At 38.5% G+C, this 24,276-nt stretch overlaps 3 protein-coding genes across 9 annotated transcripts; 1 reads left to right on the top strand and 2 right to left on the bottom strand.

Moving 5' to 3' along the window:
- Positions 1-99: 99 nt before the first annotated feature.
- On the bottom strand, positions 100-15,222 carry slc25a23a (solute carrier family 25 member 23a). 7 transcript variants are annotated; one of them, XR_007038269.1, is made up of 12 exons: positions 14,526-14,688; positions 11,987-12,207; positions 8,955-9,078; positions 8,774-8,861; positions 7,769-7,880; positions 7,421-7,579; positions 7,167-7,319; positions 6,340-6,453; positions 6,092-6,259; positions 5,867-6,014; positions 3,108-3,673; positions 100-1,859 (listed from the first exon to the last, which is right to left on the bottom strand). XR_007038269.1 is itself a non-coding variant. In XM_047365074.1 (12 exons), the coding sequence occupies exons 2-12, from the start codon at positions 12,182-12,184 to the stop codon at positions 1,849-1,851; spliced, it is 1,458 nt and encodes a 485-aa protein (XP_047221030.1). In that variant the 5' UTR covers positions 12,185-12,207; positions 14,526-14,688; the 3' UTR covers positions 100-1,848. The 7 variants fall into 7 exon arrangements, 6 of the variants coding, with proteins under 6 accessions (XP_047221030.1, XP_047221029.1, XP_047221028.1 ...); XM_047365074.1 differs by having other exon boundaries at positions 3,491-3,673; XM_047365073.1 differs by lacking the exon at positions 14,526-14,688 and adding an exon at positions 14,996-15,222 and having other exon boundaries at positions 100-3,673.
- A 549-nt stretch (positions 15,223-15,771) lies between these two features.
- si:ch211-196h16.12 (regulator of G-protein signaling 5) lies at positions 15,772-20,249 on the top strand. Its single transcript, XM_047365078.1, has 5 exons — positions 15,772-17,687; positions 17,766-17,822; positions 17,901-17,953; positions 19,611-19,774; positions 19,856-20,249. The coding sequence occupies exons 1-5, from the start codon at positions 17,644-17,646 to the stop codon at positions 20,021-20,023; spliced, it is 486 nt and encodes a 161-aa protein (XP_047221034.1). The 5' UTR covers positions 15,772-17,643; the 3' UTR covers positions 20,024-20,249.
- A 35-nt stretch (positions 20,250-20,284) lies between these two features.
- On the bottom strand, positions 20,285-21,426 carry c5h19orf53 (chromosome 5 C19orf53 homolog). Its single transcript, XM_047365080.1, has 3 exons — positions 21,270-21,426; positions 20,932-20,987; positions 20,285-20,857 (listed from the first exon to the last, which is right to left on the bottom strand). The coding sequence occupies exons 1-3, from the start codon at positions 21,358-21,360 to the stop codon at positions 20,711-20,713; spliced, it is 294 nt and encodes a 97-aa protein (XP_047221036.1). The 5' UTR covers positions 21,361-21,426; the 3' UTR covers positions 20,285-20,710.
- Between the last annotated feature and the right edge of the window lie 2,850 nt (positions 21,427-24,276).

Below are 24,276 nucleotides of genomic sequence, written 5' to 3'. Positions count from 1 at the left end.
ATGACGAAATATATTAAAACAATTAACTGTAAATTTAGCAACGAGCATCCAGAAACCATCATTTTGCAATTGTCATATCACAAAGAAATTTGGAAGAAATCTAATATTGACACCAAATTTTATTTTTGGTTTTCATGGAAAGAATACTAACATAAACAGAAGCTGGCAATTAATAATAATTTAATAATTATAATATTTGGAAAATTTTCCCCACGTCCACCTTGTTTTCCAGTTTTGGTTAAAGAAATCGAACTACAGTATATTTATCCACAATTTATAAAAGTACAATCAAAAATGTACACTGTATATCATTGAATATACTTAATTTATCCATGGTTGTTTTTTCTTGTACTACATGTATTTCTTGTAGAAGCCTAATCCTCTGGCATACATTGTTACACATTTTATGTTCCGTTCTTTATTTCTTTGTATTTGTGAGCAAAGATTTTTTCAATAAAAAAAAAACTTGTGGCTGAAAAATGCACTACGTTACATTATACATTTTTTTAATATAATTATGGGTTTTAAAATTTTATTCAAAAATGATGACCACATGTGATTCGAAGAATGAGTGGGAACCAGTGGATGCACATTTCTGCCAGCAGACAATAAAATCACTAAGAACAGTAAGATGTTTTGGAAACATGTTGCCTTGTAAACTGTTAATAAAAATACATAATTTCCCTCTGTTACATTACAGGTATGAATAAATATTTTATTATTTTTAGTTTTTATTAATAGTACAAAACAAAAATAAAAGTCATGTGTTATAATGGTGAGGGGACAGCACACTTTTAGCCCCTTAGTACCAACTGATCGTTGCTAAACACCACAGAACCAACCTGAGTGTTGTTGCTGCCCTTTATGACCACAATGTTCCAATCTTTTGATAATGAATGAATATCAAAGACAGTACCCAAAAGACACAGTATTCATAGTAGGTTTGCAACACTGTCATCACAGCTGTTAGAGGTATACAAATAAAGACTTTGCAACTGACATGTTTTACTTGTTGTTCAGTATCAGAGAGACTTGTAAAAAAAAAAAAAAAACAACAAAGAACAAATCTCAAATTTACGTTTGCCACCAAACAACATTTGTGTCATCTGAAACCTTTGGCCATGACAATCGTATTCGGGACATTTCCTTTGCTTTAATTTTGTGTGCAGAGGCAAAGGTACTCAATAAATAAACTCAATACAACCATTACATCCAGGCAAGTTTATTTCTAAAACAAATATAAGTAACTTAAGGTTCTGCACACAGCAATAATTCAACTGCCCTGAGCCTAGAGAAAATCTATATGAACAGAACCAAGAGGAATTTCTAAGTGTTTTATTCAGGTGACATTTTGTCAGAAAAATAAAATGGTTTATCATTCTTTTAATTTAAAATTAAAACCATAAATGGAAACTGTCTAAAAAAGCATCACAGTGGATGCATTTGTTGCACATAAGTTGTTTTGATGGCATTAAATATATTTTCTTGTTTAATAAACAGATAAGTTTAACCTTTTACAGCAAGGATTAGAAAACATTATGTGGCAGTGAACCATGTCAAGTCTTTAAAGGGTATTACTCCATGATACATGTTTTTCTGCATAGACAGTTATCTTATAGCAGATCCTCTTAATCCATTGTCAGGTTCCAGTCCATAAAGGCAGCTCTGTGTGCCGCTCCTCCTGTTTCACCATCGTCCTTTCACTTAAAGAGGTGATAATGATACAGACTGCCTCCTTCTGTTAGGCTATCATTGTGCTTTGGTATTGGTAATATTTGTTTAAGACTCATCAGCAACTGTCCTGAGTCTGATTTCCCCACCTTCAGGTTCCTCCCACAGCCGTCTTCTCTATATCCCACCTGGTAGAGAAAACAATGCTAAAGGAATGCACAGTGACTTGGCTTCCAGAGATGATTTTGTATCTGGCAAGTTCATGCAAGACTATCCATGCAGATCGCTACTGCAGCAGCAGCAGCAGCAGCAGCGAGATGGTTGCAGGTTAGCTTCCACACAGCTGTTAGCTTTCAGAAGCAATGCATCACTCCAGAAAATAACAGCAGCCTTTGCAGATGGAGGCTGATGATTCATTACATTATACATCATTAATTTTTGTATATTTCCCATTTTCTCATTCTTATGTTGAAAACATAGACGTTACATTTCCTGTACGAATGCATTTTTGGTTAATGTCTCCAAGGGTTCAAGCCAATCAGCATCCAGCCGTGGTTTATAAACCCTGCAGTGAGTTTCAGGTCTGGAGCTTTTGGCTATTTGACCATCCTGAAACCATAATTCTGCAAAGGTCATGGTCTTATAATGTCCATCTGCTGTGTCTTACAGAGGTGTTCTTACCCCTCAAACCTTTTCACATTTGTCACATTACAACTACAAACCTTATTGTATTTTCTGGGGACTTCATGGCACAGAGTAACACAAAGTAGAATGAATTATAAAGTAGAAGGAAATGATACAATGTTTTTAATCTTTGTTACAAGCACAAACCCCACTGAGTATAGATTTCTGTACAGTGCCACTCAGCCAATACTTTGCAGAACGAACTTTGCAAATTTGCTGAACCTCAGTCAGATTGCCTTGACTTTAAGCAGACTTCTTACAGCATTCTGTCAACAATTAATTTAAATTGCCACAAATTTACCACAGACCTGTCTGCTGTGTTCCTTGTTCTTCATGGTATCATTTCTTTCCACCAATGTTCTCTAACCTCTGAGGCCTTCACAGATCAGCTCCATTTATAATGAGATTAAATTACATGCAAGTGGGCTCTGTTTACCAACTAAGTTCCTTCTTAAGGCATTTGGTTGCACTGCATATTTAAGGGTATCAGAGGAAAGGAGACTGATTACAAATGTGCTTCCACTCCATAAAATGTTAAACCATGCATCATTTTACATCCACTTCACAATCATGCAGCCTTTGTGTTGGTCTATCACATTAAACCACAGTAAATTATAAAATTGTTTTATTTATAACATGAACAAATTTGAAAAATTTTAAGGAGTGTGAATACTTTTGCAAGGCACCGTACTTTTATGCCGTCTTTGGTGACACCTTGTTTAAAACTATAAAAACTTTAATGAGGTTTTTACCTGTTTTCTCCAGTCGACGCGTTTGCTCAGGGAGATCAGTTGGATGTGTTTTTCTTTCTTGCAGTTGGGTTAGATCAGTCTCTCTTTTTAATGTTTAAGTGGACTCTGCCTTAACCTAAAATACTTCTGTTTTCTTTCAGAACTAAATAAAATGGAAAAAAAACAAAACAATGTCAAGCTGCCTGCTTTTTTTTTGCTTGGAATGCCTTATTTCTTTTTCAGGACCAGCTGGTGGACATGAAAGCAAGACGCGCTCAAAATTATTCACAAATAAAGCCCTTTTTTTCATGCGCCGACAACGCATCTGCACGTGCTTGCAGGTTATGAACTCACCACACACCACATCTCCTTTATCTACCATTTCCCCTTCCCTCCTCCCCTACCCTCGATGTCCACTCCCAGCATCATCCTCATGTACTCGTAGACAACATAGGACACGCTCACGGCTGGGATGATTTTCAGCAGGTTGGGGGAGATTCCTCGGTAAAGCCCGGCAAGGCCCTCCTGCGTGACGATGTTGTGGAGCAAGGACAGCATTGACAGTTTAGGGGCTCCTTTCAGTGAAGCTGATCGAAAAAAAAACAGGAAAGATCAAGTTAGGGTAAAAAAAAAAGAAGAAAAAAATGTTTTGAATATAGAATTACAGCATCTGGATAAGGACAGATTTTTGTGTTTTTAATTGCTTTGTAAAATTGTAATAGAATATTTGATGTAATCTAATGGGAGATTTGGGTCATCTTTAGAAAAAAAAAAAGTTCAGGAATAACAGTTGTTTACAGTGTTGACAAGTCTTTTAGGATTTTAATTGCAAGTTGGCAAACTGAATGTCAGAATCTGCCTGTGTTAGGTTTTGGGTTTGAGTTTTTTTTTACTTCTTTGCACTGCCATGTTATTCACTTGCTTTATTTCAGTTAATTCAGGCTTATTTGATTCATTCTGTTGTGTAGTTTTTGTTACTTTCCTGGATTCCTGTGTGAAATGTGTCAGTTTATATTTCCGTGTAGATTGGGTTCCTCCCAGTTTATTTTTAGTTAGTTTCATTTATGTTCTCTTTTACATTTTGTTATTCCCTTGGACTCCTGCTCGTTTGTGTTAATTAGTCATTCTCCCTCAGTATTCTTTAGTCTCCCTTCCACCAGCTGCTCCTGGTTCTCTCCTCAGAATTAGCCTCCTCTGTTGATTGGTCCATACTCCACTTCCCTCAGTATTTTACCTCTCTGGTTTTCATTGTTTGTCCTCCTGTATACTACCCTGTTTGTTTCCTGGCTCCATGTCCATGGCACATTACCCATGTAAGTTGTACCTGTTTCTTCTTTTTATTATTATTAAAAGAAAACCTCTTCAACTCACCATACTGCTTCCTATCGTTAATCTGCACGTTGGTCAGACAAATACACAGCATTATATGACACGATTATGTGGTTTTACCAGTATTGACTGCAAACGTCTAAAGGATCTGTTAAACATTCATAAATCAGACCTGTACCATCAAAATAGTTTCTAATATTTCATAAAGAAAGTGCCTTAAAGGGTTTTTTTTTTTTTAGCATTTGATCACAAGATCAAACTAATTTTAACATCTGACAAATACAACCTGAATAAATACAAGCAGCTGTTTTCAGTTGACAGTTCAATTTATTAGGAGGCAAAAGCTATCTAGACAAGGATGGCTTTATGTGGAAAAAGTAATTGGCCCCTAAACCTAAAAACAGGTTGTGCCACGCTTGGTGGAAAGAGCCATTCAGAGGTGGACTTACTGGTGTGCTTTGGATCATTGTCCTGCTGCAGAACACAAGTACATTTGAGTTTAAGTGAACAAACTTATGGCGGGACATTCTCATTCAAGGCTTTCTGCCAGAGAGCAGAATTTATGGCTTCATCAATAACAGGAAGTCGTCCAGGTTCTCAAGCAGCAAAGCAGCCCCAGATCATCACACTACCACCACCATGTTTGACTGTCAGCTCTTTTTATGAATTGGCGTGTTAATTTTACCGTAGGTGTGATGGTACACACACCCTCCCAAAAGTTCTGCATTTGTTTCCTCAGATCAGAGAATATTTTCTGAAAAGTCTCGAATCATCAGGATAGTTTTTGGTAAATGTTAGACTGGCCTTTGTGATCATTTTGGTCAGCAGTGATTTTCCCATGGAGGCCATTTTTGCCTATTATTGAGTTGCGACCACTGACCTGAGCTATGGTGCTTTAGATGTTGTCCTGGGCTCTTTTGTGACCTTCTGGATGAGTTACTGACACCCTCTGAGAGTACTCTTGGTTGGTGGGCCACTCCTGGGAAAGGTTCCCCACTGTTCCAGGTTTTCTCTGTCTGTAGATAAATCCTCTCACTCTGGTTTGCTGGAGTCCCAAAGTTTTAGAAATGGCTTTGTAACCTTTTCCAAACTGATGTGAATAATTTAGTTTTTTTTTTAATACCTTCATGAATTTCTTTAATTTTGTTTTTTTGGGTAATGCCGTGTTGTTTTTGGAGAGGTTTTAGGCTACTTCCTGTTCTCAGACAGATTCTGTTTAAGTGATTTCTGGCTTCTATAGGTCAGGAAGTTATTAAGCCTGGATGTGGCTAGTGAAGTTAATCACTATTATTGATTTAAGAAGAGAAGCAACAATTTCTTCACATAAGGTTAGGTTTCATCGACTAATAAATTAAATTATCATTTGAAAACTCTTCGCCTGATATACAGGTATGTTTGATGAAACATTTAAATGTGTGTGGTGAAATCCATATGCCAGGAACTGTCCCAACCTTGTGCTTGCATACGTGTGCGGATCAGGGCCAACGGGTAACTCGCAAGCATCCCACATGTGCTGGAGACTGCACCGCATCCCACCAACACCATAACCCCTGGGTCGGGCAAGCCTCTGTTCCTTTTCAGCCACGCGAGCTTTAGTGTCTGTGAAAAAGAAGGGTGAGTGGGATGTCAACAGTGAGGGGAAATGCACCACAGTGAGAGCTGTGTGTCTCTCTGACCTCGTACACCGCCAGGTCAATACCAGCATAAGGGACGATGCTCAACATGTTGGGAACATAACCCTTGTAGAAGGCCGCAGCACCTTCCCGCTGCAGGATCTGTTTAGCACAATCTGTTATCCCTGAGTACTGACCCGTTTTTCTTAGATTGAGACGGGTCTTCAACACCTGACAGACAGAGGAATGAGATCACTCATTTATAAGCAACCTTATGCCATTTAATGATTTGTACATGTTTAACCCTTTACCTCCATCGGGTAAATGGCTGTCTGAGCTGTTGCTCCAGCCAAAGAGCCGGCAACAAACCTCTCATGAACCCTCAAAGTTCTGGCTTCATCACGGCCACGCATTATACTCTTGATCTATGCAGAATTATATGAAACAAACAGAGATCATTTGCAACAAGGTTGCAACCCCTTCACGCCACCGCCCAGCGGAGCAACATACCGCCAAGCCTGCCCAACCAACCGGCCAATGCCGGCCCCAGCCCGCCAGTCCATGAGAGAGAATTAGAGGTATATTATATTGAACGTAATCAAGTGAAACAGATATTGGGCTTTAAAGAGTACATTTAAAGAGAAAAATGGAGATAAATAGAACAGGTCTCCTCTAAAAATATAGTTTTATTGAGAGTCTTTGAATGATTTAACTGCTTCCACCGGATGAGTTTTAAGGTATCTTTTATTGAAAAGTTATTAGACTTTTTATGGTATTTTTACAGCTTATCGCTATTATTACATTTAATTTGTTTTTCAATTGTGGCTTTGGCTTGCTTTATATGATTTCACGTTGTTTGTTGCTTTTTGTCAATCACTCAACATGTTCAGAAAAGCAAGTATCAGAATAAATACATATTCTGCTGCTGTATCCAGCAGATAAATAGATTATATACTATGTGCTATAAAAAACCTTTTATCACTTCTAAAGATGAAAATATTTTGACTTATAATTTAAGTGTTGCCCTGTTAAAAAAACCAATAACGTTTTATGATAATTTGATATATAAGCCCAAAAGATCATAGATACACATTGAAATAAAAAACCTTAAATCCAACAGGTGTCTCGCAGTGTTCACCTGTTCATAAGCGGTGAATTTGATGGCAGTCTCAGGAGCGATTTTCAGGACATTGACTCCGTTGCCTCTCCACAGAGACCAAGGTCCTCCCTCTTTCAGCATGTACTGGAAGCCGCTCAGAGCATTCCCTTTAAAGTCAGAGGAGCCGTGCACCTGGCAGAGCAGAGCAGGGAAAGTTAGCTGAAACTCCTCACACCACAGCCCAAGATGAAGCATTTTTACTGCCGGGAGAATTGTAGCTGGATTGGACTGACCTGTCTGAAGACTTTCAGGCGGTCCAATGGAGCGGTTCCAGTTCGAGATACAGACCCAGCCACGACCCCAGCCATCAGCTGCCGCCACACATAGCCAGACTTCTTCTCTTCTTCTGAAAACTCCTCTGGGACTGTCAGCTGCTCACCTGTGTCCAATATCTACTGAGACCATAAAGCAGAAGCACAGGACAAACTGCAAATTTTAAAATTGGAAGTTAGAATACATTTTAAACATCGTTTTTTTGTCGTGCAGACCAACAATAAGAAGTGCTTTTGTGATGTTCCAACTAACTACACCATCCCTGTTATTTAGGGATATTCTTCTTCAAGTTCTGCATGCTCGTTTACCATTGAACGCTTCCAGAACCGAGCCACGTCCTCCATGTTATCCAGGGGGTTGAACAGGAAGTGGTCACGCCATTCAGTCCAGTCAATCGTCATAGTGCCATCCCTGTCCATACTGAAGCAAAATAACATTAACAGACACAGTAAAGTAGAGGCTGCAACCATAATTCAAAGTTCATTAAGTTCATTAAAGCAAAGCTAATTTCTCATACTAGAGCAATAGGAAAGCCAGAAGGGCTGTACAAATTTAGAGAAACATGCGATCATACTGGTGAATGTCTAGAGATAATAAAAAAGAAATAAATAAAAAGTGATGCTATCTATCTGCTTTGGTTTCACAGCAAGCACAGACCGAAGATGAAGAGCTTATCCAGCTACTAGAAAAACAAAATTAAATGATTTCCATCTAAATTAGGTTTTATTGAAAAAGCCGCTTCTGACCGACATTTGGTGTTTTGGCAATGAAGCAACTTTCTTTGTTTTTTTTAATGACTTTATCAACTCTTTACCATCTAATTCTTCTTACACTGCAAGACAGGGAGAGCCTAAATGCATGGTACTTGTATGATTAGCTAACACTTATTGCAGTCCAGGTAGTCCTTGGGATATGCATATTGTTTACAGTGAAGTTGTGACACATCTGCTATATATTGTGCAGCCCTAGAAACCAGCAGTCAGCTTAACTTACAAAACAGTTTTTCATTTGCATGTAGGGATAAAATCCAACAACCACAGAAAATAAACCATGAGGTAGAAAAACATTGATTCTAAGTAAAACAACAGTCAAATGTTTACTACATCTGGTGCAGCTGCTTAATCAATTTGTCAGCATGAAAGAGGGATGGGCGATACAGACTTAAAGATTTATCTCAATCTTTTGTAGGTTTTTTGCAATAATGATAAAAATTGTGATAAAAAGTTTTTAAAATCCATTGCTGTGTTTTCTTAAGACTTTTGGCTACGATTACACACCACTAAGGTTTCAGATGAACAGCATGGATAACAGACCTTAGCAGAATCCTGGTGGCATCTTCAAAGCTAATGTTCACACCAATGGTGTGCAGACAGTCCCGAATCTCTGCGGCATCAATCTGACCTGCAGATACGCAACAGCAACACAAGAAACAAGTTAGAAGGTTTGAGTCATTTCAAAATAACATTGTGGTTCATTATTCTTTCAGCCACAGACCATCATTGTTTTTGTCCACATGACGAAATATGACTTTAAGCTGTTTCTCGTGGTTGCGAAGATACTGGATAAACTCCTCGAAGTCAAGGACTCCGTCCTGGTTGATGTCCCCGGCCTTCACAAGCTGCGAGCGGTAACAAAGGGAAGGCAGTAAATGATGGAGGCCAGACGTTTAGCAGAAACATTACATACAGTCAGAGGGCATATTATAAACACTGATTATCAAAAATCTACTGTGCATTTAAAGTAGGGTTAGGTTTTTAAACAATATCCTAAGCTTTGGACATCTCACAGAGTTCTGCTCTATCTGTCATCTGAAAATGAAGGGTGTGACACAACTGCAAACCTAACGAGACATTATCAACCACCTAAACTGACAGGCTGAGCAAGAAGCATCTAAGAAGCCCATGGTAACACTGGAGGAGCTGCAGAGATCCACAGTTCAGATAGGTGGATCTGTTGGCAGGACAACTATAAGCAATGCTCTCTGCAGATCTGAAGTTTACGGTAGAGTGGCAAGAATTTAAACATCGTTGACCTAAAGCCATAAGAAGTCTGTGTAGTTTGCGACAGGTCATGTAAGGGACACATTAAACGTGTGGAAGAAGGCGAGTGGAACTTCCCTATGGTGAATTATGGCCGTGGCAGCATCATGCTGTGAGAATGCACAAGGAAGCTGGTCAGAGAGGTTGAGAACATGGATGTATGAAGCTAAACACAGGGGAGTCCTGGAAGAAAACCTGTTAGAGGCTTTAAGAGACTTGAGATAAGGGTGAATGTTCTGCCTCCAGTAGGACAAAGACCCTGAATTTACAGCCAGAGCTATAATGTAATGGTTTAGATCAAAGGATGTTTATGTAATGGTATGGTCCAGTCAAAGTTTAGACCTAAGTTTAATTGAGTCTATTGCAAGACTTGAAAATGTATGTTTACAGATGCCCTCCATCAAATCTGACTGAGTTTGAGCTAAGCTGAAGATCAGATCTTCAGAAACCGTGTTTCTTTTTCTGCCGCTCCACGATTATGCACCATGTCTGCGTTGGTCCATCACATAAAATCCCACAAAAATACACAGATGTTTTCGGTTATAAAAGAAGAAAATGCAAATAAGTATAAGGGGGTGTGAATACTTTTGCAAGACCCCGTGTCTGCAAAACAAGCATCTAAAACAGAGACATTGCAACACAGTATGTGGTTAGCTTATTATACAGGTTATTATTGAACCACTGAGCCTTTGCATCCTAAAAATAAGATCTTTACCATTTGTGATATATTGTGGTGACGAGGGTTAATATTGATTAAAATCTTATTCTGGTCTTTGCATTGCATATTCTACAATTTTAAAATGGAGAAATGTTTATAACATAGTTGTGTAATTTGTAAAGCCATCTAAAATAACCTGTAATCAACCCTACAATCTGGTCACTCTTTCTTCAAAAATGCTTGCTGTATTTGGCCAAGTGTCAATGGGCCATGAATGGCCCCAAGGTTGCACGTTTGAACCAAAAAACAAATGAACCTAAAAAACGAAACCATAACCAGTCATTGGACGGTAAACATATTCACTATGCCGGTAAGAACAGAATAAAACCTCCCAAAAATGTAGCCAAGAAAACCTGATAATTAACCATAAATCAAAGATACAAGGAGTACGACAGAGATAAAGGTTACCATTCTCAGCTTACAAGAACAGCCTCCTTAGACAGAAATAACCAACACGCTGCCCTTCACGTGCCCACAAGCACAAATATTCACAGCCTCACAGCAACATGCACACAAGTCTTCTCCTGACATGATTAACACAATTTCATGTTTTCACTAATATTAACACAGACGAAGGAAAAGAAGCAGCGATAAGGACAAACAGTGACCCAGAGAAAAACAAAGAGCCACAGAGAGGAGCTAAACAGTCTGTGTTCACCAAACAGTCTTGCTGCTGATGTTCCTGTACAAACTATACACAAACAAATGCGGTTCAAGGGGGGTTACAGGATGAAAAGAGTGGAACTAAACACACGCTTGAACGAGACCTCATTGAGTGCTCTGATTTATGAACACTGACATAAACCTGTGCTGCACACAGCCTGATGTCTAAAACGGGCCTCACTGTAGAACCGAGATTGCTCTGTCAGTCCGCTGACAGCAGCTGAGGACCAACGCACCAGAACCTTCTCAACTCTAATTCATCCAATCATTATTATGCTCCGATGACAAAGATCAGCTCGAGTTAATTAATGTGGCCCACTTTGAATGTAGATGGACAATAACTGACAAGCGCAATGTAGCAACAGATTACAGAGCAAATAATCGCTATAATCTGCTGCTTTGACGTGTTTTTATTAATATTAGAGTCTGGGTTTGAAAATAATACTTTACAATCTGTACTCGTCAGATAGCTGACTCTAAAGGTGCACCAGTCAGTTGTTTGCTGAGGAAGACTCTTAATTGAGCGAAATAAACGATTAGTATCTAAGATGCAGTCATGATTAGAGCTGTTTAAACTTCCCAGTGTGTTCAAGAGAAGATCTTCCATGTTTTATCATAAAAGAATAAAATTCAGGCATTCGTTATTACAAAAAAGTGATAATTTCCTCTCATAATTGTTTGCCACTGTATGTTCCTTATTAATCCTAATTAACTATCCTGTCAGAATTTATTAAGAACAAATTAAGATTCAGGATTATGACTGTGATTTATAGGTGAGAAACCTTTGAAGAAATGTTTAAGTTTTGCAGCTTTTTCATAATTTTTTACTTTAAATAAAGTTATATGTTTAATTTTGTTTTCTTTGTTTAGCATATTGGTTTTTTCATTACTCTTTTTCTTGATTTTCTACCTCCATTTTGCAACTTCATGACAACATACAGGAAAGGAGCTGTTGAGAAGATATTCAGATGTTTTTTTTTCTTTGAGGCTATTTAATCAGACACCAAAATGTTTTACCATCCGTTTGTTTTAGCCTGTGTTAAAATAAAAATCTGCTGTTCCCATCAGCCTGAACAGGGAACAATTTAGGCTTAATTCTTTCTCACCCTCTCCAGGGAGCCTTTAGAGAGCCCTCGGCCTGCCAGCCCTGCCCGCAGCTCCAAGATGTCAATACGTCCATCTTTGTTGAGGTCCAGCTGGTCGAACAGCTCAGCCCAGCGCTTCCTTCTCTCCTGGTCAGGGAGAGAAGGTTCACTTTCCTGACACTGTACCCGTAGGATCCAAGTCGACCGCTTGGGTCCCATGACCGGTTGTCAGTCAGAGTCAGCTGAAATACAAGAGCATCAGTTCATTAACCTTTACACTGAACATACAACATTCTTCATTCTTCGTTGTGTTCCTGTACACCTGAACGTAACACAGGCATTGTAGATTGTTTAACTTGTCAGAAGAATTCACAAGCAGACAACATTATAGTATAAACTGATGTAACAACTGTTTTTAAAAAGCTGTATTCAACTTTCAGTTGATTTCAGTCCATTTTATTTATGCTACCGCTCAAACGTTTGGGGTCACCTAGAAATGTCCTTATTTTACAATAAAAAGCACAACTTTCTTTAATTGAAATAAAATTGAATTATTTAGAAAAACAGTCTGGAAAATATTAATGTGGTAAATGACCCATATAGCTGGATACAGCTGTTTTTTGTTGTAATATTTACATAAGTGTACAGTGTCCCCTTTTTCAGCAACAATCACTTCCGTGTTCCAGTGGAACAATCTGTTAGCAAATCCAGGGGTATGATGTTAAAAGGCTAATTGATCATTTAAAAAGTCTTGTGCAATCATGTTAGCACAGCTGAAAACTGTTCTACTGATTATAGAAGCCATAAAATTGGTCTTCATTTGGCTAGTTGAGTATCTGGACCATCAGCGTTTGTGCATTCGACTATAGTCTATAGCCAGAAAAAAAGAACTTTCAGCTGAAACTTATCAGTCTGTTCTTGTTCGGAGAAATGAGGGCTATTCCAGGAGAGACATTGCCAAGATACTGAAGATCTCATACAATGGTGTGATCTACTCCTTACATAGAAGAGCGCAAACTGGGTCTAACCAGAATAGTGGGAGACGTGGGAGGCTACGGTGCACAACTGAGCAAGAGGATAGGCACATTAGTTTCTAGTTTGAGAATCCGACGGATCACAGGTGTTCAATTAGCAGTTTCATTAAATGATACCCAAACACCAGTTTCAACGTCAACAGTGAAGAGGCGACTTCAGGATGCTGGCATTCTTGGTAGAGTAGTAAAGAAAAAGCCATATCTGAGACTAGCCAACAAAAGTAAAAGGTTAAGATGGGCAAAGGAACATTAACACTGGACAGAGGAAGATTGGGAAAGGATGTTATGGACAAATTAATCTAAGTGTGAGATGTTGGGATCACAAAGAGGAACGTTTGTGAGACGCAGAAAAAATGAGAAGATGCTGGAGGAGTGCCTGACGCTGTCTGTCAAGCACAGTGGAGAAAACGTGATGGTCTGGGGATGCGTTGGTGCTGTGGACAGCGTTTGATTGGAGCCAATTTTGTTCTACAAGACAGTGACCCAAAGCATAGTTCTAAACTATGCAAGAACTGTTTTTGGAAGAAGCAGTCAGCTGGTATTCTGTCTTTAATGGAGTGGCCCCAGCACAGTCACCAGATCTCAACCCTATTGAGCTGTTCTTGGACCAGTTTGACCGTATGGTGCGAAATAAGTGCCCATCAAGCCAATCCAACTCGTGGAAGGTGCTTTGGGAAGCATGGAGTGAAATTTCCCCAGATTACCTGAACAAACAGACAGCTAGAATGCCAGGGATCCGTAAGGCTGTAATTGCTGCAAAGGGAGGATTCTTTGACAAAAGCAAAATTTTAAGGACAAAATTATTATTTCAAGCGCAAAATTTTATTTCTGACCTGAACAATGGTTTGACTATTATTTCAATTCATTTTGATTAATAATATGTAAGTTTAAATTTTTTGGGTGGCCCCAAACTTTTCAGCGGTATTGTATTTATAAAGCATCAAATAAAAATAAAGGCACTTTACAAGACAGCTGCTCCGATCACAAAGCAATGAGAGAACACATCAATTGCTTTAACCAGTAGAGAAACACAGAGTCCCTGGCCCAGGAGTACTTTCTTTGAAAACACAAGAGAGTAGGTAATTGCTTTTTATGGGTGTAAACATTTATAGACATTATGTCTTTTTTCCTGGGAACCTTTCTGAAGTGACAATGTTCCTTCACTCCCTGCCCATTTCTTGTCTGATTACTGTCAATAAACTTCACAAATGCCACAAAATCTAAAAAAAAGCATCTTGAAGGTGATGTTTACCTAACTTTAAATCTATTGTATGTTGAAGAAAAAAAGAGTAGGGTTCCAGAACTGGCTAAATCACAAATAGTGTCTTATTCTGAAATTACGAAGTAAAAGCGCTGACAAATGAATCTTCATTTTGGTAAAAACTAATAATTTTTTGCCCAGCTAGCATTCGACTGACATTAAACGTTTAAATGTTGTTGAAATAATGTTAGTTTAAGAAAAAACATTAATTCAATCACAAAACAATGTTGAACACCAAACAGTTGAATTGGTGTTGTTAACTCACCATGGATTCAGCATTGAAATATCAACAGTTTTTGAGCTGTATGTCTAATCAACATTACTTTTACAAACATGACTTTTAAAAATGTTGCTGAAATATGTCAGTTGAAAAATAACATTGTTCCAGCATCCAGACATGATGATACACGATGTAGAAATGACGTTGCTATTTCAACGTTGGTTAGATTTGCAAAATCAAAACAAAATTCAACGGTTATCCAACTCAACTACCGGATGTGGATTCAACAGTGACTCAATGTTAAAATGCCAGCTGGGTGGTATTATGCTGTTAGTGGTTGGTGGAGCGTTTCATCGCTGGTTAAATTATGAGATGCAGTCACTTTAGCAATTAAACTGCTTATTTTCAGTTCACAGCTGCGCGTTCTGCTGCATGGCTGCAACTATAATCGCCTATAATCTCATCTTCAAGCAGATATGGAGGCTGTTAGAGTCTAATTATAAAACCCAGCAGACCTCTCTCTCTCAGGCTGACTCCCTGTTTATCTGCAAACCGAGCCGCCGCCGTCCACAGCCGGAGGATCGTGACTGGGGAGCAACCAGCAGCTCCGGAGCTCCGTTTACTGGATCCAGTTGACACAGATCTAATTACTTCCCAGTGGATCCTTCAGGTTCCGGGTGTAACCCAGCTGCGCGATCCGTGTCGGTGGATTTCCTTCAGCCAGTCCCGTTCACGAAGCAGGAAGAAGCGAGAGAAGAAGCCCGCTGTCGGCCACAGTGTCGGATCAGTAAATGTGGAGGATGCAGTCCTGGCTTAAAGCTACCAGATCCACGTTCTGCTCTTTACTGGTTAACATGGAGAGCCGGCTGATTTGCCCCAAGCATTTATTTACAAGACACATTCAAATAGCTTATAGTACTTTTTCTTAACCACTGAAGCAGTTCCCCTTTTTATTCTTCATGCAAACTTTTAGTTTGCCATTTCCTTTAATTTGTGTTCCTACAACAACTATTTAAACTTAAAAAAGATGCGAATATAAAGGAAAATCTTTTTTATTAGGCTTTTATCTGAATCAACTGAACACAACATGCACTGATAATATTTCAAAGCTGTAACTGTTCGTACAACATGTCTTCAGTGTATTTGCACTGCAGGGTTCAAGTTTCCTCACATGATGGTTGGCATTTCTCTCCTGTTGCCTACTTCTCATAACAGTGAGGACATCAATTCCTTTCCTCAGCAGAGGACTGTTGAAACAGCTTCTCTGTGTCCAACTGGGACTTCAAGGCACAAATAAGAGAGCAAGGGGTACTTAGTATTGGGATTTGTACACTTAGGATGGACTTCTAATGGATGCAAAGCATCCTGTGGGATACCAGCATACTGAAAAGACAACAAATAAGTGATAAACTTGTAGAGCCTGAGGCCAAAAACAGATGCGAATATATTAAAAATGGTCATTCAAGACAAAAACAGAAAGATACAACATGAAAAATAATGCAAATAGAGCCAAACTCACAGAAAAAGTACATTCAAAGAAGAAATAACAACCTAACAAGACTGTGGTCCAGTGGGCAGAGTAGTCTTTCATTCAGAAGGTTGTGGGTTCCAGTTTCCCCACATTTAAAAGAGCCCCTGGGCAAGGCACTTAACCCCAAGTTGTTTACTGATTGGTGTATGAATGTGTGTATGTTGTGACTGATATTGGATGAATGTGGCTCCAGTGTAAAGCGCTTTGAGGGTTCAGTATGACTAGAAATCGCTATATAAATTCAGACCTTTTTGCATGATCAGAAATGAATGCAAACCAACTAAAAGAGATTAAACTAAGAGAACAAATAATGAGCAGAAGCCCAATCAAAGCTTTGCAGGAGGCAAGGTCGACGAAGGAAAGGGTATTTAAATGGATATAGATTTAAAGTTAAATAGAAATACGATTATCTTCTGTCATCAAAACATTCAGATGGATATTTAATGAATCCAAACTGAATAAAAAACAGAACATGCATGCCGAATAAGGAAAAGCTAAAGATAAACCTCCCATCAGCATCATGCTGCCACCACGTCTCACTGTGGAGGTGGTGTGTTCAAGTCGATGTGCAATGTTAGATTTCATCCTAAAATTGGGTTTTTATCTAAGCCTTTTCCACAACTTTGCTGTGGAGCTCCTCAAACATTACCATGGGCCTCTTGGCTATTGAGCAGCTGCTTCATACTCTTGTTTGCTCACTTATTTTCTCCAACAAACCTCTGAGGCCTTCACAGAAGAGCTGCATTAATCCCGAGATTAAATAACACACAGGTGTACTTCATGTAATAATTAGGTGACATCTGAAGGCGGTTGCATTGGATTTTATTTAGAGGTAAAAGAGTAATAGGAGGCTGGATGTATTTACAAGCGTCTTTTCAGATCTTTATTCATTAAAATGTAAACCTATGTGTTATTCTTCCTCCATTTCAAAACAATGCATTACTTTGTTTTGGTCTATCAAATAAAACACATTGAAGTTTCTGGTTCTAACATGAGAAAATGTGGAAAAGTTTATGGGGTGTGCATACTTTTGCGAGGTGCTGTGTAATGGCAAATCAAGCAATCTCCGAAAATAAGGTGCTACAAAATTTTACCCAATATGCATCTCTTCTTTCATTTCCTATGGTTTCAAGACCCAAACCACATCTGTACCAACTGTTATTTGTCTGAACAATAGTGACATAATTGATACTACAGAGCTAAACAACTTGTCCGTTATAAAACTCCAACCGAGTGAGGCTGCCTCTCCACCTGCTCCTCCATCATCACTTCATTATCTTTTTGCAGAGCCCCACAGGATGATCCATGTTTGGACCAACCCAGACCTTTAATAGGCTGCCAGTGTACCCTGACCAAGCACACACACTGCCATGTTTCTTTGATTTTCCTTTCATATACACTGACCTGCTTTGTGTCTCCTGTTGACAAGTCTACCTGACCTGTGAGCATGGTCACCATCTCACCCCTCTACAGCTCCCAGCTCCACACCTGCTGGTCTGAGTGCAGCAGATTGACAGATGAGATAATCCACATGTTCACTACTGCATATAAAAGCGGCACATTCAAGCGCACAAGGCAGACTCACAAATCACCTTCTGTAATAATAATCTGTTAAGAGCTGAATTTTTAAATATGTGTAAGGGACTCTCCTACCTGCCGTCCTCCTGCTTGGAGAAGTAAGTATTTACTTAGGATATCTAGGATAGTACGTAGCTGCATCTGAAATGTTTAAGATGTAATTTCATGCGTTTCAGGGCAAAAGGGATGCGAGTAAAGCTGAGCCACCTGGCTGAGATTCACCACAAGCAAAAGTAACCAAGAGATGCTTGTTTTAATTTAAATCTGTGGTAATAAAGCTGTATTTTTAATCATTTTTGTCTAATTTCCAGGGTCCAGGATGGAAAAATCCTGCAGGATCTGGAAACTCTGTTGAGCAGCAAAAGTAAGACATTTCATTTCAATTTGAAATTCTGTTAATAAAAAGTGACTTTTGACTATGACACTCACTGAGAAAATAGTATAACTTCAGTAAGTAAACGTTTTACTCTACGTATGCATATCTAACAGCGCAGCACATTATGGCAAAACAATTATAGCAGAAATACCTGGAAGAATATAAGCTTTTCAGACAACAACAGGGTTTGCAGGCAAATAGAAATGTGCTGTAAAAATAACATTTAATCAGAGCGTTAATGTACATTTGCACGCTAACACTCTGCGAATGTACAGTAAATTATCATTCCTGCAGGTTGATTTCAAACAAGTTATGCTCATTTAACACAACGCATTATAAATTGAAATTAAAATAACTAAAGCAAGTGATTTGTGTTATTATGCTTAATCTTAGATGAAGTACTAATTTCAGAGATAACTCCTCAGTGTATGAGGTGGTGGACTGGATTGGATATTATTTAAGCAGCATGTTCAGGAAACTGGAAACAGCTTGCAGCATTTATACAGAGTTCTTTATATTTAGATTCAAAAATAGATATTTTTTCAGTGTTACTGCTTCCATTTAGCTGCATATACTCTACAGTAGATTGTGCATTAAAAGCTTTTTAAAATATGTATATGAGCATGAATGTTGCCTGTTGCATTTAGTTGTTTCTTAGCTTTTTACTCCTATTTTAGGTCTTTACATTTATCTATACAGGCATACATTTAGGTCTGTATAACATTTTTATATTCTCATCAGAACACTGAACTGTCTACCAATGTCTACCAATCTAAAGCTAATTTCATATTTTACTGGAGAGGCATTACCTCAAAATGAGCACTTTTGAAAGATCCAACTTTTAATTTGAGAAATACCAAATTATTAAGAAATGACTGTTTAACAACAGAAATTACCAGTCACAATTAGTGACCCTAACAATTTCTAATAAAAACTAAATTAACTGAAGCATCTTTCAATTTGTACTTTGTAGTTTTTTTTTCCCGTTTTGTTTTTGGTCATTTCACCAAACTGAACCTCAGTGTACAAGGAAATCACAGTGAAATGCTGAATTTAATATTAATTAATTGATATGAAACAGATGCAGTATGAAAACAACCAGAATGGTGAGTAAACATAGTAATAAACATTTTGATGCTGTGTGACAATTAATTTAATCTTGTTAAGTCATCTTCATGATTTACACACTTCTGAATCCAGTCTAAATTCTTTAATTGATTAATTTCCAGTGATTTCTAGAAGTGCATTTTTTTTTATTGTTTCTTTCAACCAATCACAGCTCTTAGAAGACAGTATCACCCCTAGGAACAGGGTCGACCACGCCTCCTCACTAAGATAGGAAGTTCTGTCGTCTCCTTGCTCAGAGTCGCTCTCAGTAGCAAAGTGAATCAGTCTTAAGCTGGGAGTCCTTGGCAGGAATCTTTAGGCTGTTAAGACGCTCTTTGAGAGGACTCTGAGAATCTTTGTGAATACGGGCCCTGGCTTTTACTATCCCGGCCTGCAGCATCTCACCTGGCAGTGCTCTCCTTTCATGTTAAAATCTACTAAACCTCTCATTTGAACAATAATCTGTGGAAATTCTCCCTCCAGGTTACCCTGCTCTTGCTGCTGTTTCCTCTACATAACTCTGTCATTGTCTTTTCAGTTGGTCTTCAGGCATTTCGAGGGTTCCTGCGTTCAGAGTTCAGCGAGGAGAATCTGGAGTTTTGGCTGGCTTGTGAGGAATACAGGGTTTCCCCTTCCAACTTGCATAAGACCAAAGCAAGCAGCATCTACAACCAGTTCATCAACCCCGACGCCCCACTGGAGGTCAGTGCAGAGGAGCGCAGCACTAAGCCTGAAGGATATTTATGAATCACCATTTTGACCTTCAGTTTTTGTCCATCACAGGTGAACCTGGATGCTGAGACCCGAGAGTCTCTGCTGAGCTTGATGGACATCCCGTGTGCTGACACCTTTAACAACGCGCAGCAGAGGATCTACAGCCTGATGGCCAAGGATTCCTTCCCCCGGTTTCTTCGCTCTCATCACTGCGCGGAGGCCATCAATGTTTCTTAAACCTACTCCAGAGACCAGCTTAAGGAACAAATGTCTGCTCGACTCATTAATTCTAATTTATTTTAGCAGCTAATTTAGTCATGTGTTTATTACATGGTGATATAACACAGCAGTATAATAAATATAATGCTTAAATGTAGATGCAAAAATACTTCATCTCTAAACTGCATAAGCTACTAACATTGACAAAGATTTAAATAAAGCTTTGATTACATAAATCTCTGAATGAGCTGTGCTTGGATTAATTCAACACCGATGAACTAACTTTTCAAATGAAGCTTTAATTATAAAGACATAAAAATACAAAATTCCTGATAGCAGATGCGCTGGTTTGGCATCTGAGGTCGTCCCGCTATTCTGATATCTGATTGGTTTGATCTTGCTATCCAAGTGGAAATCTTCCTGAACAGTCATTACTTTCAGGTACACAAACCGGCTCCTCTGTGCAGGTTGGTTTCACTCATCATGGCTGAAAACAAGACATTTAGAAAACAGATGGCTGATAGAAGCAGGATGCATCCTATTCTATTTCTGCTTTATGTTTTTCACTGCACAAAAACAATACAATGATTGGAGGATAGAACCACACTGAAATTAAAATAACTAAAACTGTGTCTGGCAAACTCCAACAGAGGTTCAAATGAATTCCACAACTACAATCTGATGAGATCCAGGTGTGCAGCGGTCCTATTTGTTGCTGCTTCCAGGGCGGGCAGCTGCTTGCTTTCCTTTCCTCTCAGCACCTTTAACCACAGCCAGGGGCTTGTGGAGGGAGGAGCTGGCCTTCTGGGTCACCTCCTGCTCAATCTTGTTCCTGATGGCGACCTCAAGACCCTTCAGAAAACGGCAGAGGTTCAAGAAACTTCAGTGAAATCAAAATAAAAAATTTTTTTTAAACTTTTCCTCACCTTCTTTAGCTTCTGTTGCTGAACCACTTGAGCCTTTTTAGGCGCGATAATCCTCCCTTCAGAAGAACAAGTATAAGGTTGTAGTTTAACATGGGTTTGCTTGCAAGATTAGCAGCTTCTTACACATCTTTACCAACAAGACAATAAAGAGCAATGTGATGATTGGAAGCATTTAAAACATACATACCATCATCTGATGAAACATAGCTACATTATAATTTCAGTCTGTGTTACGCCTAAAACATGTGTCTAAAACACAACGTGTTTGGTCACATGTTCAGTTGAGCTCCTGCTTTTTCCCCTAAACTACTGTAACTATTAAAACCTCAGAGTCCTACCTCCTTTCTTCGGTCCTTTCTGTTTGTTTTGTTGCGGTTTCTTGGACGCTCCTGGACGTTGAACCTTAAATTTCTTCGAGCCTTGAGCCATTTTTACCGAGACAAATCACAAGTCCTTCCTTCCTTCTTCGTCACACATCTACGCGTTTTACGTATGTTTGTCTCATTACCACCCCCTGCTGGTGCATTGGCGCGACACAGGAGAAACATGGATCACAGATCCAAACACAGCTTCTCAAATCGAGGGTTTGACGTTTTCTGCGAGATTTTTTAAAAGGTACATTCATTTTAATAATTCATTTGAAAAACGTAAAACTCATAAATATTCTTTACGGGGTTATATCTTTCAACTGTTTTTATTTTCTTTAGATGATTATGGATGATAACTGATAAAAATCAGAAATTAATTTCCTCAGAAAAACAAAAAAAACAAAACACATTACAAACACCAATGAAAACTTTTATGTTATGACCCAAACAACCATTGGGATGACTGCTGACTTGACAGTTGACTGATGCCTGTTAGCTTATAGTGACTTGATCTGGTGAGCAACATACTGTCACTTCACAGGCGTCTGTTTTTGTTTTTTTTGCCGCACTTAAAGGTTTCAGATCATCACAAAAATGTCAATATCAGACAAATATAACTTGAGGCCTCCCTTGTCTCAGTTAAGGTCAGAGTTCATGCATCAACAATAAGAGAGACTAGCAAAATGGCTTCCATGGGAGCCTTCCAAGTCAAATACCACTGTTGACAAAATAAACGCAAACGGCAACAAACATCTGGATCTGTTTAAGTCATTAATTGCCTAACCATGAATATTGTCGATCTGCAGTAGAGAAATTGACTGAAAACCTATGAGCAACTACAGGACCTGTGCAGACATTAGTAAAACTACACACATTAGCCAGGTTATTCCTGAAGCTGACTTATAAATGCACAAATGCTGATTTATTTTGATTGAATGGTTGAAAAAGCAACACTTCTTCCAAATTGTAACATACAGTGCATAACATTTTTTCACATTGCCATCACAGACATCAATGCATTTACTGGGATTTCATCTGATAGACCAACATAATGTAGTGCATAGCTGTGATATGGAAGGAAATTGATACATGGTTTTCAACTTTTCAACCAATAGAAATCTGAAAAGTGCAGCATGCATGTGTTCAACCACTCTCATACCAGTAATATTTGCATAAAATCCACCGTTTGTGGTTTCAGCATAAAATTCAAGCCCACAAAAAAAAAAAAAAAAAAGAGTGCTTGTCATAGCAAAGACGACACAAGCAAAATATGCCATTTCACTGTGGTTTATTCTTTTATCTGCATTGATGTGAAATAGAAATCTCTTCATATTCATGACAGTTTATATTTATATATATATATATATGTAAAAAGAATCCCGTTTGGAATCATTTCCACATTACAAACTTGAACAGAGATTGAGTGATTATTAATAACAATGAGAAACTTGCACTTAAAGAGGCCATCTGAACAACACTCCCTCCACTATAATTCATTTTTCCATAAAACACGAGCACCTGCTTCGATCAGTGAACGTTGAAACTCTGGATTTTTGGCACCAGAACATGGTGGTGTATTAACCTTTCAAACACAGCACTGTATTGCTGCAGCTTCAGCTACATGGTGTAAAAATGTGGCATAAAGTACAGTAGATTCAGTTGAAACCCAGAACCTAGCCAAAACAATTACGCTTCACTGCGTTAAAGACCCGATAAGAATTTTAGTGCAGGTTTGTTTACTTAAAAGCGGTCCGCTCTGCTTCAGCCTGGCGCACCGGGTGATCGTGTTCAGCGTCCGTGCAGGCAGACGGAGAGGTAGTGTGTTTGGCTGAGGAGGCCTCCCCAATGTGGTGTCCTAATGGCCTACTCACAGAGTCACAATGAAGATCAGGAAATAAAATGGATCGCAGTCAGACATGGAGAATTACCATGGACAAAGACCTTGTAGCGCTTAAAAGAAAAAGAGATAGGGGTTTGTGATAGATCTAATGGCCTCATAGTTGCTACATACGTGTGGAGCATCATCAAAATACACCCCCAAAAATATGTCTTGAACTGTACAAAACAAAAAAACAAACAGTTGTTCTTTACGCTCACGGGTGACCCATCTTGTGAGCTGAAGTTAAATGGGTGAGAAAAGTTAGTGAGACAACTTTACAGTTTTATAACAACATATAATCGTGATAGATACTAGATTATCATTAACACAAAGGGCTTTTTTCCTTTGTTTTTTTTTTTTTCTGGACAAAAACTGTGCATTAAAGTCAATATAAATTCAACAGCAAAATCTACAAGATTAGCAACGATGATGTGGAGGATTTCTCCCTTTCATTTTTTCAATGATGTAATGTTTACATGTAAGCAAAGAGTTTTTTAGTTGTGTTTGATTTTTGCACCGTGTAACAGGCACACTGATTGTCTAAACTATACTGCGTTATTAATGAAGCCACTGATATTGGTCTCCATGTAGCAATACAGTGGCTTGGTTTTCAAAATAAAAGTCCACTATTAAACAGCTTAGGGCACACTTTGAGGAAGGACTTAAAATCTGTTGGTTTCCTTTAAAGAAAAAGCCTGCAGGTTCGTTTTAGAAAATTAACAGGATACCTGGAAGCATGCTGGACATCACAAATAAGAGTTCCTGGATGGTGAAAGCATCTTCCCTCAGATATGATGAAATATTAATGTAAAACATTTTTAATAGTTGTTCTGACAGATGCAATATTTAAATAATTTACAAAAATAAAAGCCAAAAACATGCAAACCTACATATGCTATATTTACTTCTTTTTAATTTTCTAAATAACTGTTGCTTTGTAATGAATTACTGAAAGAGAGAACAAGCTTCACCTTCACCTGTAGGGTTTGGCCTCTTTATACTACATCACAGTGGCACACATGGAAGCAAATGTACAGAAAAATAATGTAATATTTTATATGTTACATTTCTGAAGTTTTATTTAAAGGGCTGACAGAC

The sequence above is a fragment of the Girardinichthys multiradiatus genome, chromosome 5, assembly GCF_021462225.1.
Source record: "Girardinichthys multiradiatus isolate DD_20200921_A chromosome 5, DD_fGirMul_XY1, whole genome shotgun sequence".
Taxonomy (NCBI): Eukaryota; Metazoa; Chordata; class Actinopteri; order Cyprinodontiformes; family Goodeidae; genus Girardinichthys; species Girardinichthys multiradiatus.
Note: the sequence above shows the minus strand (reverse complement) of the source record. Positions and strands in the feature narration are given on the sequence as shown.

Excerpts from the sequence above, each read along its gene's own strand:
- slc25a23a (XM_047365073.1), bottom strand. The coding sequence starts at position 12,184 with ATGGGACCCAAGCGGTCGACTTGGATCCTACGGGTACAGTGTCAGGAA. Across the intron at positions 6,454-7,166 it reads AATTCACCGCTTATGAACAG|ATCAAGAGTATAATGCGTGG; the intron begins GTGAACACTGCG and ends AATTCTGCATAG. Across the intron at positions 6,260-6,339 it reads CAGCCATTTACCCGATGGAG|GTGTTGAAGACCCGTCTCAA; the intron begins GTAAAGGGTTAA and ends TCTGTCTGTCAG.
- si:ch211-196h16.12 (XM_047365078.1), top strand. The coding sequence starts at position 17,644 with ATGTGTAAGGGACTCTCCTACCTGCCGTCCTCCTGCTTGGAGAA. Across the intron at positions 17,688-17,765 it reads CCGTCCTCCTGCTTGGAGAA|GGCAAAAGGGATGCGAGTAA; the intron begins GTAAGTATTTAC and ends CATGCGTTTCAG. Across the intron at positions 17,954-19,610 it reads AACTCTGTTGAGCAGCAAAA|TTGGTCTTCAGGCATTTCGA; the intron begins GTAAGACATTTC and ends TTGTCTTTTCAG.
- c5h19orf53 (XM_047365080.1), bottom strand. The coding sequence starts at position 21,360 with ATGGCTCAAGGCTCGAAGAAATTTAAGGTTCAACGTCCAGGAGCGTCC. Across the intron at positions 20,988-21,269 it reads GAAAGGACCGAAGAAAGGAG|GGAGGATTATCGCGCCTAAA; the intron begins GTAGGACTCTGA and ends GTTCTTCTGAAG. Across the intron at positions 20,858-20,931 it reads AGCAACAGAAGCTAAAGAAG|GGTCTTGAGGTCGCCATCAG; the intron begins GTGAGGAAAAGT and ends CGTTTTCTGAAG.